Here is a 13,112-nt window from a genome sequence, read left to right as displayed (position 1 = left end):
CAGCTGGGCTCACAATGTCACTCCTTTGAATGCCAACAAAGAGCTGGAATGAAGTTCTCAGTGCAAGGAAAGAAGGAAGAAATGACACTTGCCAGCTGTAACCCAGTGCCCTGACTCCTGCACCTCATTCCCAGAGGGAACACAGCCTGTCCTGAACATCTTGAGGTAGACCTTGAACTGGCAGGGAGACATCCTGCAGGCAGAGCAGCAGGCCAGGCTGTTGACAGGGAAGAGCAGAGAATGGGCAGCATCCAGGAAATGGCCAGTCTTGCACAGGTAAAATGGGATCAGATCCCGAAGCTCTTGGAGCCTGGTGGGAGGAAATGAAGGTTTGGGGTTCATTAGGATGAGGTTTTTATAGGATTTGGGGAGATCTGATTGTGCTTGGCCACTGCAGAGGGGAGGAAAAAAGAGGGGAAAGGAAAAGGGGGGAAAAGAGGAAGAGGAAAGGAAAACGGGGAAGATTTTTGGCAAAAGAATCTTAAATTGTATTAACTAAATAACACCTACATGTAAAAGCTTAAAATTTATAGGATATAAATCTATTATCACTTCAACTTTACAGAACTTAAACTTACCAAAATTTTAAAACAACCTAAACCTAAAGAGGGGAAAGAAGGGGTGTGGGAAAGAGAGGGGGAAAAAGGAAAGGGGAGAAAGGGGTGAAAGAGAGGGGGGTAAAAAGCCATTTACCTTTGGTTTTCATTGCATTTCACAGCTCTCAGGTACCTAACAACTTCCTTATACCTGGGGAGAAAAGCAGAAGGTGAGAAGGGAAGGAAAAGAAAATGCAAAACTGTGCACAGGGCAAACCTTTTCCTCAATGAAAGAAACCAGGAGAGCTTCCTACACACAAGACATTGCACAGCAGGACAGAGATACAGCTGGAAATAAATTCCTGGAGGTTATTCCCAGATTAGCTCAACTCTGGTAAAATAAAAGCAGAGGTTGTCTTACAGCTGAACTCTTTAAGATTCTTTGGAATATTGGATTTTCTGGAGTAAAACACCCAGAACAGACTTTTCTGGCTGTCTTCCACTTGTCAGCCTTTGATGAAGAGGAATTGCTTGAAAAATCAACATGCAAAACCTGTAGAGTTTATGGAGACACAGAAATGAGCTGCTCCAGGGATCTTTTTTTGGTCCTGAGGTATTTAAATGGCTTTGAGAAGCTTCAAAAAGCTCCTGGCCTTGTCCAGAAGGAAAAAAAAACCCAAAAACCCCCAAAAAACCCACCACTGACAACAACAAAAAAACCACACACACAGTAAAATATCTTTGTTTTGTGTTTCCTGATTATTCCAAAGCAGAGGTTTGGAGCCGACACAGTATAAGAACTGAGGTTCCAAAATGAAAAAGGCCAAACCAATCTCACTTCTTTTTCCCCAGCAGTTTCTCCACTCGAGCCTCCACAACAGGGAGTGCTTCCCACAGGAACATTTTCCTTCCTTTCTGTCTCCTGTGCCCCGTGATGTTCTGGCCTTTTAAAACTGTGGTCAGTAACACGTGGTCCCAGGGCAACACATTCAAGCTGGAAAGAGAAAAATACAGGGATTTTTAACTGTGTTTGGTTGTACATCACTAATTAGCACTCTGAAGTTTGATTCATTAAGCGTTTTGGGGTTTAGAGCTCAGTTCTGAGGGAATGGAAATGAACTTCAGGGAGAACAGCTCAGTCATGGCAGCAAACAGGGAAAGCAGCAAATACTGAAATATTCCTCTAAAATATTCCCACTTTCATCAGCAGGGAAAGAACATTCCACAGGCATCCAAATGTAATTCAGAGGCCCAAGGACTCACCTGTTGGAGAAGGCATAGCAGTGACAGGGAAGGCAGATGGACTGAAAATATTCCACAAACTTTCCATACAGAAGTTTTGGGAAGTCACACAACACCAGCATCCTCTGCAGTTGGGTTGTGATCCTGTGATTTGCAAAGAAAAACAATTCAAAAAGGGGATTTTATAATGAGGTTGAGTTACTAACAAGTTGTCTTTTTTAATCATAGGGGAAACTCCTGGTGTTCTTTTTTTTTTTTTTGGTCTGGATCTGTATTTGAATTTCTGCTTAAAGTTTTGTGAATAATGAAATTATTCAAAATTTTGTAATTATTTAAGTTTTGCAGTGAAAAATGAAATTATTACTGTGCTGTTATTTTTAGAACCAAGGTTCTGTGAGGTTTGAGCTTTAAAACAAAGATCTCCAAAGAATGTGTACAGCAAACACTTCAAATTGTGCTGGACCTGAGCTCCTGCACCTTCCCTGCTACTGGAACCATTTTTGTGTTAATTGGTAAGTGGAGATAAAAAAAGAAGAGTTTATTCTTTAAAATTTTGGCAGGGAAGTAAAGACAAACTCTTCCCTTTTTTGTTCCAAGTAAGAAAAACAAAACCAAAAACACCAAGAATAGCAATCTAAAATGAAAACTGCTGAAGGATTTAGGTTGTACCTTGTCATTAGTTCCAGAGCAGGTGAGAATATAGAACTGGGTTGGAAAGAATTGAATTCTTCACTCACCAACCCTCTGTGGCAGGTGAATTTGGGGGGAAAGGTGAAGGATTGAGCTAAAATGGGAAGTGAATTAAGCCAGGGGAGCTGGGTGTCCTCATTCCCCAGCCTCTGGGGGAGCTTTTCCGTGCTCCATCCCACAGGAATCCTGCCACGCTGCTGCTCTGACCTCTCCCAGCCTTGTTCCTTGCTGGAACACCCACAGCCTGCCCTGGCCTCCCACGTGCCTCTGAACAGAGGATTTGTCACCTGAAAGCCAAGGAGAAACCCAATCTTACCTTTGGAACAGAAATGAGACAGCCATCCTTAGGGAAGCAGTGTGGCCAAGGTTCTCACAGCTCTTAAGCCTGGAAAAAACCAGCACTAATTAATGCCTGGCTCCCCCCTTCTGCACTCAACTCTTCAGGAAAACACTTTTTAAGGAAAAATCTTGGAAGCTGGGATGCTGCTAAAAATTCCTGCAAAGGCTGAAACAAGTGGTGAAGTGCAAAATTCCCAGATAACAAATGCAGCCTGCTCCCTGCAAAACCTGGCTCATTCCTCAGCAGGAATTGCAGGGGAGCTGCTGTTTCCAAACCAACTCGGGCATCATTTCCTTCTCTTTTACCAAAATCCCTGCATTTCAACCCCAAAATGTTCAGGTTTCACAAAGCAAAGCTCTTTGTGCTGTTGAAAAGTGTTTTGCTACGGGAGTTGCTAAGTGTAACTTGGAAGTTTAAGTTAAGGTAATTGCTGTTACGGGTTATTCTTAAATTGTTAAAGTGAAGTTTTTAAGCTAAGTTTAAGTTAGGTCTCAGTGCTGCTTCTCTGCTGAACTGTGAAGCTTAAGGTATGATTTAAAGTACTGTTAAGTGGGAGCGCAGTTAAGCTTTTAATGCCCAATTCCTTCTTATCTTTGCTGTTCTCTTTTGTCCCACACTCCCCTCGCTGGTTCTCGGCTCGTTTCCTTTTCTGAAAGCCTGGATTACCTTCGGCTTTGTTGTTGCTTGTTTCCCTTTGTTGTGCCTAAGCTCTCCTGTAAGCAGCGCTCGCCAACAAACTTCGTTGTCTCACGCTAAATCTGGCTTTCCCTCGGCAGGGATTTTTTTTAAAGTCATCTTAAATTTTCCCTCCTGCTTAACTTTCCCAAACTCTTCTTTCCCCCCAAATCCCACTTTCTCCCTCAGCGTGTCCATCTTCCTCTTGCCGTGCTGCAGAGCCCGGGCTGGGAATTTTTTTACTTTCTTTTACCTCTAATAAACAAACCCCCAGGATTCTCCCAGGAATTCTCCTCCCCTGGAGTAAAAGAGGAAGATTCCCCACTCTCCGTGGGGCAGGTACTTACAGGGCAGGGTCTTTGTGCATGGCGATCTGTTTAGCTGCTCCCAGCAGCATGACAGCAGCAGCTTTGGGGCTTTCTTGTGCTGCCCGAGTTAAAAATCTCATTACCAGCTCGAAAACGTCAGAATACCTGAGGAAGTCAAGTGGCCTGTAAGATCAAGGGTCTGCAACAACGGGATTCCTAACCAAGTGGTAATTGTGGCCATCCCACACTGGGAAGGTGCTGGCACAACCAATTCTTGGGGTGTTTTGGAAGTTTTTTAATACCAGTGAAAAGGTGAAACTCATTCTAGCAAAGAAATTTAGTAAAAAAAATCCCAGAATGGTTCGGGTTGGAAGGAACCTTAAATTCCAACCCCAACACCTTCCACTGCCCCATCCAGCCTGGCCCAGGGCACTCTCAGGGAAGGATTCCTTCCCAAAATCCCACCTAAAGCCACCCCAAAACCCAGCATAGGTTCACCCTTTCCCAGGTTATAATAACCAGAGATCATCAGGTGTCCTGCACAGCACAGCACATTTAATGACACACTGAAGAGGGATTTTAAACCACAGCCAAGTGCAATTTATCTTGCTGACCAAACGAGTTCCCTCAACTCTATTTTTGCTGTCTCAGGTGCCACAATTCTGATTATAATTCACTAAATAAATCAAAGTTGCTCTGACAATCCCAAATCTGTTGTCACTTACTTGTACACCACCTCCATCTTCTGTGAGCTGCAGACATTGCACTGCCCAGGGGGCAATTTTAGCTCACAGCAGCATTCATGTCCTGGGGGACAAATCTTTTCTCCTCTCAGGTATTTGTTATAGGCTACAGAAAGATCCTTGATGAATTTTTCTAGGAGAATTCCTAAAGAGACAATTAAAAAAAAAACGCATGAAGAGACTAATTTCAAAATCAAAAGAGAAAGTCTCCCATGTGAAATTATTTACGGAAAAAAGGGTTACCCAAATGAAACTATTCAGGGGGAAAAAAAAAAAAGTCCCCCGTGTGAAATTATTTAGGAAATTGTTTGCATCCAGTTTTATTGGTCAGGAAAGCTTTGTTGCTGAAAGAGGGGAAATTTATGTGGAATAGTGAGAAGGAGTATTTTCCTAGGAGGGTGTGCCCTGGAAGTGTCCAAAGCCAGGCTTGGAGCACCGTGGGAGAGTGGGAGGTGTCCCCTGCCCATGGAAAGGGGCTGGAATGAGATGATTTCCCAGCTCCATTCCACCCCAAACCCTTCTGGGATTCTCCCAGATGGAGAAAAGCAGGAATCTGCACCTACAAACCCATCCCTGGTGCAAGCATGAGAAAAGAAAACAAGGAACAGCAAATTGCTCCTCAAAAACTTTCCAAGGATTGGTGTGGAGCAGCCAAAGCTGCTCCCCAGTGTGGGCCTGATATTTCTGGGTCTGAGAAATTTTAGCCTGCTAGCAGCTGCTAACTTTTTCTCAAGGAAAAATTTGTCAAGAAAGGTTGTTCTGAGAGAGTTCTTGGCCAAGATTGGTTTGAGAAGAAACTTTCTCCAGGTGGTGTTTTGCTGTTTCTCTGGTTTAGCCAATGGGATTAGAGAGGTGTTGTTCCTATCCACCAACCATGTAAAGTCTGTATTGAAACACCTTATAAATAGTAAGAATTAGACAATAAAAGCCTTTTTTTTCTATTCTCTTTCCCTTCTGAAATACTTGAAGTATTTAATCTTTCTTTGGTGCCCTACAGTGACATCCCAGGCAGGGCCTGAGGGAGCAGAGCACTCACCCCCATGTCTCAGCTCTGCATCCAGGTCCAGCAGCTCCAGGTTGAAGGTGGCCAGGACTCCAGCCACAGCAAAGTTCCTCTGGGCCTTCCAGAAGTTGCTTTTGTTGTGGGCATTGCAGTGGCACAGGGAAGGGGCTGTCCAGAGCTGGCACTGTGTCAGAAAATAGGGAAAAAAAAAAGAAAAAAAAAAAAAAAAGGGAGAGATTGTTGGAGTTTTGTGTTTTGCCCCTCAGCACTGAGTGAGGGGTTACAGGTCCTTTCAACCTTCTTGCACGTGAATTTCTGACAGGCAACAATTTGAGTAAATATTCGGACAGGCAACAATTTGATCTCATGGAAATGACTACAAAAAAAGCCCCTTATTGATTATCTGTCACTGCTGAGCCCTTCAGAGACCCTCAGGGCTGGCACACTCCCCACTGGGAACTGAGCCCTGCCTTTGCTCACAGCTCAAAGGCTTCTGAAATTCCCAAAAGCTCCAAGCAAATAAACTACCCCCCACACAATTCCCTCCACTCCCAACTCCAGTGAGGACAGCCTAAAAAAGCTGACATTTCTCTAATTCATCTAAAAAAAGGTCTGATTTAGTAATCTCATTTGATGAAATGCACTGTGTGCCCAAAGCAAACAGGACATGTAATAGAAATAAATGGATGTTTACTCCAACAACTGCCTGTTTTAGAGATAAACCCCAACAGAACCACACTTTGAGCAGTTCTGAGGAACTGTTCATCAAATTTCCTGTATTATTCTTTTAGAGCCCTTAACTCTTTCCTGAGAGGGAAGAATTACTGATTCCTAATCTCTCCTATTTCTTCGCCAGCTTTAATGCAGGTACCTTGTTATTGTGCACTGCTTTATGTGGCCTGCTGTAATTCTGCTTTATCCTGTGTAATAAACAACTGTAAAAAGCCCTTTCTCTGTTCCCTCCTGCCTAGCCAATAAATAACTCATTTTATTTGACACCTGCTGTCCTTAAGGACTTGTGAGCCACAGTGATTTAGGGACAGTCACCTGAGCAGAACTGCTGCCAAAAATCTGAGCCTGAAGTTTTAGCTGAGGCCAAACTCTCATTTGATCCTCAATTTTGTCTCCCTGCCCTTACCTCAGCAGCCAGTTTGTCACAGATGTAGCAGTAGCACTGATCACAAATTTCTGCATTTTTCCCCAGGGGGGAGCAAGTATCGCTCTCTGTTCTCCTGCAAGGTTGAAAACCAGAAGGTTATTCAGGAAAAATCACCCCCTTACCCAGCCCTGCTGCTGCCTGCAGCTGTTACAGAGCTAAATGTGGGAAATGGGAGCCCAGAAGGGATTGCCCAGCCCAGGACATACACAAAGGGGTGGGTGGTGCAGTCGTGTCTGGCATGAGGCATCACATTGGCTTGTTTGCAGTAGGTAACCACTAAATCCCCTTCCTCATCCACCTTCTCCTCTGATTTCTTCTCTTCCAGAGGAGACTCCTCTGCAGGAAAGAGCAGGAGGTGTAAATCAGTGTAAAGGCAGCTACAACTTCCTTAGAAACTACTGATATTTACTTTCTGAACACTTCTCTGAACTTTTTTTTATTATTATTATTTAACAGAATAGCACAAAAACACTCCCATGAACCACCAGACCAGAGGATATGAAATCAAAAAGGACCCAGTTGACACTGCAATGGCCCAGTCTGAGCTCAATTTGAAGTATTTTAAAACCACACAGCAGCATCCTTTAAAGTAGTGCCATCAAAGATATCCCCACAAACTGGGGAATTCCTCCTGGTTTTACTCCCTTGTGCAGCACAAGGCCACATTTTAAGCATAACAGAGAATTAATTCAGTTTATTCTCCCAATCTTTCAGGGAACAGCTCTTACCTTGTGGCTCTACAATCACAACAGAACTCCCTTGGGTGCTATCATCATCATGGCATTGCACTTCATCATCATCATCACTGATCAGGATTATGTCCTCCTTCTCCTTTTCGGATGGCCACAGGGTCACAAAGTTCCAAACTGGCACTATTTGGCAGCCACCAGGGCAACACTGACTTTCCATCTGCACTTTTCAGGTGTTTTCCTCAACAAGGGAAGAGAAAGACTCCTCTGAGACGTGAATTATTCTTCTCTGTTGGGTAAATTCCACTAAAGCCAGAGATGTTTCATTCTCAGTACACTCAGCAGCTTGAATCCCACTGGAGAGTCCATCCAGAGCTCAGAGAATCCTGAAAATAAGGAGGAGGAAAAAGAAGAAAATAAATTAAAATATGAGATGAGTTGCTCTTCTGGTGGGTTTGGTTGGACTGGCTGTGGAATGAGTTCCCACTGACGGGGCAGGGTTAGAAGGGATTTTGGAACAAATCCTTTTCCAGGAGGGTGGGGAGGCCCTGGCACAGGTTCCCAGATCCCTGGAAATGTCCAAGGTCAGGCTGGATGTTGGATGTACCTTGGAGCATCCTGATGTAGTGGAAAGTGTCCCTGCCCATGGCAAGTGGTGGGACTGGATTACTGGAAATGATGCAACTTCAAATTTGGGACCAATGAATGGGAATAGCCTTGGGTTTTGTGTGTATAAATGTGCAAGATGTCTAGGAAAAAGCCATCTGTATTTGGAATATTTTCCATGGCACATCCTGGCCAGAATAAAGTAAAGCCTGACTCTCTATCAGTATACAGCGCTGAAGGGGTTTTTTATCCTTCCCAAATTCTGCTGACCAGATGAGCTTTTAAAGCTCCTCCCATCCCAAACCACTCCAGAATTCCACGACAACAAACTCCTGTTAACAATTCAGCTGTCCCTTAACCCAGGCACACCCAGCACAACACTCCAACTCCCTTCTCCCTTCCCCAAAAATCCCCCAGCTCCACAACAATAAGCGTCAGTAGTACAGCACAGGGGAGGGAAAGTCTGACTCTGATTTTTTTCCCACTAATAGTAACCAGTTAAAGAAACTCTAAGGAAGGATTTCAACTCAAGCAGAAGTTGCCCACGGCAGGGGGTTGAGACTGGATGCTATTTAACCATCCCTCCCTTTAAAATCCCAATTCCTCCCCCTCCCTCCTCACCCCCAAAGCCTCACGCACCTTTCTCTCCCCTCCAGCCCCAACCGCCCCCTTCCAACGGCCACAACGCATCCCCCCGACCAACCTCCCGCTAAGCAGCTCCCCGTGCCCACTCTGCCCTTCCGGCCGCGCTGTTTTCTCCCGGAATTCCCGGCGTTTTCCCCCGGAATTCCCGGTGTTTGTCCCCCCGCAGCTCCCGGTGTTTTCCCGCTCCCGCCGCCCGCCACCGTTTGAATGCCCCTGCGCTTCCGGGGCGGCGACCCCGGGGCGGGCCCCGCGCGCCGCTTCCGCCCTCCCAGCGCCCGCCATCTTTGCTGAGGGCACGGGCCGGGGGCGGCGCTCCTCACAGTGGAATTAAAACTCTTGGGACATAAAACCCGCTCTTGAAGTAAAATAAAAAGCTGTTATAAATGAGCGTGCTGCTTAATTTTCAATTAAAAAAAAACAAAACAACACCTCCAAACAAAATTCAACGTAGCAACAAGTTTAATTTGAGCAGCTTAAAAGTTATTGGTTCTAAATAATAATAATAATACGAAAGCAAATTTATGCCGCGGGATACATTCCCGCGGGGTATGGAGCAGGATTTGGTCTCCTGTCCCCCGCACCAATAAGATGTTTTAAAATTCACCTTTTTATACTGCGTGTCACCTTTCATTCCCTTCTATTTTCAATTTATAAAATTTCCATGCTTTGCCTCATCCCCGCCAGTTTCCGCCTGCACTGCGCTCTCCCCATCCCCTGCTCAGGGTCTCCTCATTTCGGGGTCACTGGGAGGAAGGCTCTCATCCTCCCCGCGTGTCCTGTAAATGACCTTTTTGTTTAGCTTAATCAGCATCAGGCTTATTATATATATAAATATATAAATATACTTTTTTTGCTGGCACACTAAGGCAATAATTTCAATGTAATTACCACTTTTCTGTATTTCCCCCAGGTCTCCTAGATAATTTTAGCTCTTCTTACCGTTTTTTTTTTCCTGCTCTCCTGCTGCTCACTGAACATCGGGAGACATCTGCAGGAGACGGGGGGACAGCCCTCCCTCTCCTCCTTGGCATTACATTTTTATCTACTTATTTTAGTATTTTTTTAAAACACCGATCACGGTTTCGATTTTATCAGCACCAATCGTACCTATTTATCACAAACCCGATAAATAACCGCTCGGTTGTTCACAAGAACCGGCATGGGAGCAGTGCCGTGTCCGCCGTGTCCGCCATGTCCCGCGGCGCCGAGCTGTGTGGGCAATGCCGCCGGGACAGGCCGGAGCCACAGGGGTCCTGCAAAAATCAGCTTTATTCGGACCAGCCCACTGCGCCACACCTCTGTGTGGGCTCTCTCTGGAGTTTTTGGAACACACAGCCGCCGTTTATCCTCATTTCCCGGCCACGCTTCCCTGCTCTTTTCCCCCTTGGCCGAGGCGGTGGAAGGTACAGTCCCAAATATTACACAGTCCCCTTTTAACGTGTACCCTCCCCATCACGCGTTGTATGACCATTAACACTCGATTTAAGCTGACTTTGGATGAAATTCATACTCACAAATCTATTAATTTGTGCCACAAATCTGTCCGGTTTGAGGCTCTTAAACCGCTCCCCACATTCGTCCAGAACTTGACTGGTTCTTTCCGATGTAGTCGTTAGCGAAAACATTAACACTCATTTCTCCTGCAATTACCAGTACCTAATTGACTCTGTCACATTTCACTAAATGCGACACATTATTCTGGCACATTAAGAGCAACTGCTCATCTACTTACGGAGACCTCTCACACCCATTTTGCCAGGACCTGATTGGCAGATTAAAGCGAATTAGTTACAGTTTTCATTAATAAAGACCTCCCACACCACACTCCGCACTGGGCTTGGCCTCACCTCGAGTATTTTGCGCAGTTTTGGTGGCCAAAATGTATTAGGCTGTGAGAGAGCCCCCACGGCAGTGAGACAAATGTGGTGCCTTGAGGTGAAGCCAAAAGAGCAGCTCAGGGAACTTCAGGGGTCGGGATGAGATGGTCTTGAAGGTGCTTCTGAAGGCAACCCATTCCAGAATTCCGTGATAATCACAGTAATTCAGCTGTCCCTTACTCCAGTTCCAGCAGGAACACCCAGCACAGGAGAGAGGAGACTCATGGCGGCTTCCTGGCGAGGGGAAGGGCAGGGAAATGAGACTTTTGGGGATGGTTGTGTGCAGGGCCAGCAGCTGCACTGCGTGGTCCCTGTCCTTTCCAATCCAGGATAAACCCGAGTCCGTGGTTCTGACTTGTTCCCCTGCCAGTCCTGCTGGACCTGCTCTCCCCGAGGCACAGCTGCTGGAGCAGGAGATGCTGTCGCCCCGATCGCCACCTTCTGTCGCGACATCAGCGGGGAAAAGCCACATCCAGCAGCTGAGGCTTCCCCCAGTAACACTGATGCCTTGGGAAGGCTGAGCTGGAACAGAGGCTGGACAGAGCTGGAGAATAGAGTAGGTATTTATTGAAGGGTCTTTAAGGACACACCTTGGGCAGGACAAGAGCCTGACCTGGGCTACACCCAAGGTGGACCCAAAATGGTCACAAAATGGTCACTAATTGGATGCCCGATCATGAGGTCTCATACTTTTTAAAGTTTTAATTCATTTGCATATTGGGGTTTAATTTTCCAGTTTCAAGTTGTGAAGTCCCATCCTGCTTGTTTTCCTTCGTCAGCCCACCCTTGTTTGTGCTTTTGGGCCTGAAAGTTGTCCTTGGTGTGGATTTGGGAAAGGATTTGTTTTGTGTCCCTGCTGTGTGCAGAGCTGAGTGACACTGACTGTGAGCTCAGAGCTGCGCCCCTGGGCACCACAGAACCTGAAATACATGAAAACTAAAACTTAAGGCGTCAACACTAGATGGTACCAGAGCTCCACACAGGCTCAGCCAGGACTCGACCTCCAAAAAACGGAATTCTGAACCAGGGAACGCTGGAGAGGGGAAGCTGCGATGTCTTAATGTGCTGCTGGCACAGGGAATCGAATTTTCGTAGGGGAAAAAGCCGAGGGGACCTGTGAATAAAATAAAGATATTTTCTGGTGTTCAGGGCAACAAGTGCAATGTGTTTGTGGTTAAAATTGTTCAGCAAAGTGATGGTGTTACAGCACACGGGAGGGAAAGTCTGAGGACTGATTCTGAGGGAATTTTTTTCACTAATAATAACCAGTTAAGGAAATTCTAGGAAGGATTTTAACTTAAGCAGAAGTTGCCCATGGCAGGGGGTTGAAACTGGACATCCTTTAATGTCCCTTCCAACCCAAACCATTATGGAATTCTATTCCATGCTTACATGTTAAAAATGAAGTGTCCTGATACCTTTAATTCCTGATATCCTTAATATTAGGAACTTTTTAAACAGAACTCAGAATATGATCACCTTTTCCCTCAAGCAACTGCACACCCTGCCTGAAATATTCATGCATTTAAAAAAAAAAATAATCCCTCTTCCTGCAAATGAATATTTATTCCATGAATAATCTTTAATGTCTTCATGGCTTTCAACACATTTGGGCAAAATGTTTCAAGTTTCTACGCTTACAGTGACAAAATCTAAACCGGACACCTAAATAGGTGGCCTGATTTCAGCTGTGTGGGGCATTTTCTAGAGACAGAATTTCCTCCCTGTTGCTGCCTCCTTAGCATGACACCGTTTTAGCAGCCTTGAGTGACTCAACACAGCAATTTGGGGGATGAAATGAAGTATGGAGATAGCAGGGAGAAATAACAACAGCAGAACTGGCGCTTGGCCAGAAGTGGTTTTTTCTCTAAAACTCCACTCTCATGCAGAAATTCCTGATTCTCTGCCCATGGCAGGGGGTTGGAACTGGATGAGTTTTAAGATCCCTTCCAACCCAAACCGTCCTGTGATTCCACGATTCTGTCAAGTCCTGGGAGATGATCTTATGGCTAAATATGGTCAGGACTTGAGTGCTGTGCCTTGTCCAAGACGCAGCGACATCGGTGGTTCCTCTTTCCAGATGAAGAGTTGGCGGCGGCGGCTTATTTTTAGTGGTGTGGGTGTAAAATATTGGATTTCACATCGCCTGAGCTCGGTCTGCTCTGCCCTGGTGGGGTTTGTGCCCAGATCCAGCCAAGCTCGAGGTCTGGGACTGACATCATGGAATCAGAGAATCCTGGAATGGTTTGGGGTGGAAGGGACCTTAAAGCTCACCCAGTTCCAATCCCAAAAATTCCTTCCACTCTCCCAAGTTGCTCCAAGTCCTGTCCAAGCTGGCTTTGGACACTTCCAGGGATCCAGAGGCAGCCACAACTTCACTGGGAATTCCATCCCAACACCTTCCCAGTCTCCTAGAGAAGCACCAGAAGCATCTCAAAACACAGCTGGAAATGCAAACAGATTTATTTATTTAACAGGTGATTCCCACATCCCTGCTTCCAGAAGGCTCTGCATCTCTTGGGACATTACCTGGAGACTTCAGCTCCCTGGGAATGAGCAGCTGAGGGCCAGAGGAGTGGGATTCTACCCACCAGCTCCT

General features: G+C 45.7%; 2 protein-coding genes across 2 annotated transcripts in view; one reads left to right on the top strand and one right to left on the bottom strand.

Annotated features, from left to right (window-relative positions):
- The window catches only part of CHTF18 (chromosome transmission fidelity factor 18), a 371,533-nt gene that overhangs the window by 19,008 nt on the left and 339,413 nt on the right, over positions 1 to 13,112 (top strand). The gene's annotated exons all lie outside the window — the stretch shown is intronic.
- LOC136368252 (uncharacterized) lies at positions 58 to 7,777 on the bottom strand. Its single transcript, XM_066330396.1, has 11 exons — positions 7,425 to 7,777; positions 6,903 to 7,032; positions 6,676 to 6,769; positions 5,571 to 5,721; positions 4,517 to 4,679; positions 3,831 to 3,956; positions 2,785 to 2,853; positions 1,800 to 1,922; positions 1,375 to 1,530; positions 694 to 747; positions 58 to 310 (listed from the first exon to the last, which is right to left on the bottom strand). The coding sequence occupies exons 1-11, from the start codon at positions 7,603 to 7,605 to the stop codon at positions 58 to 60; spliced, it is 1,500 nt and encodes a 499-aa protein (XP_066186493.1). The 5' UTR covers positions 7,606 to 7,777.

This window comes from Sylvia atricapilla, chromosome 15, assembly GCF_009819655.1.
Source record: "Sylvia atricapilla isolate bSylAtr1 chromosome 15, bSylAtr1.pri, whole genome shotgun sequence".
In the NCBI taxonomy this organism is placed as follows: Eukaryota; Metazoa; Chordata; class Aves; order Passeriformes; family Sylviidae; genus Sylvia; species Sylvia atricapilla.
The sequence above is the reverse complement of the archived record's forward strand: the minus strand, read 5'-3'. Positions and strand labels throughout refer to the sequence as shown.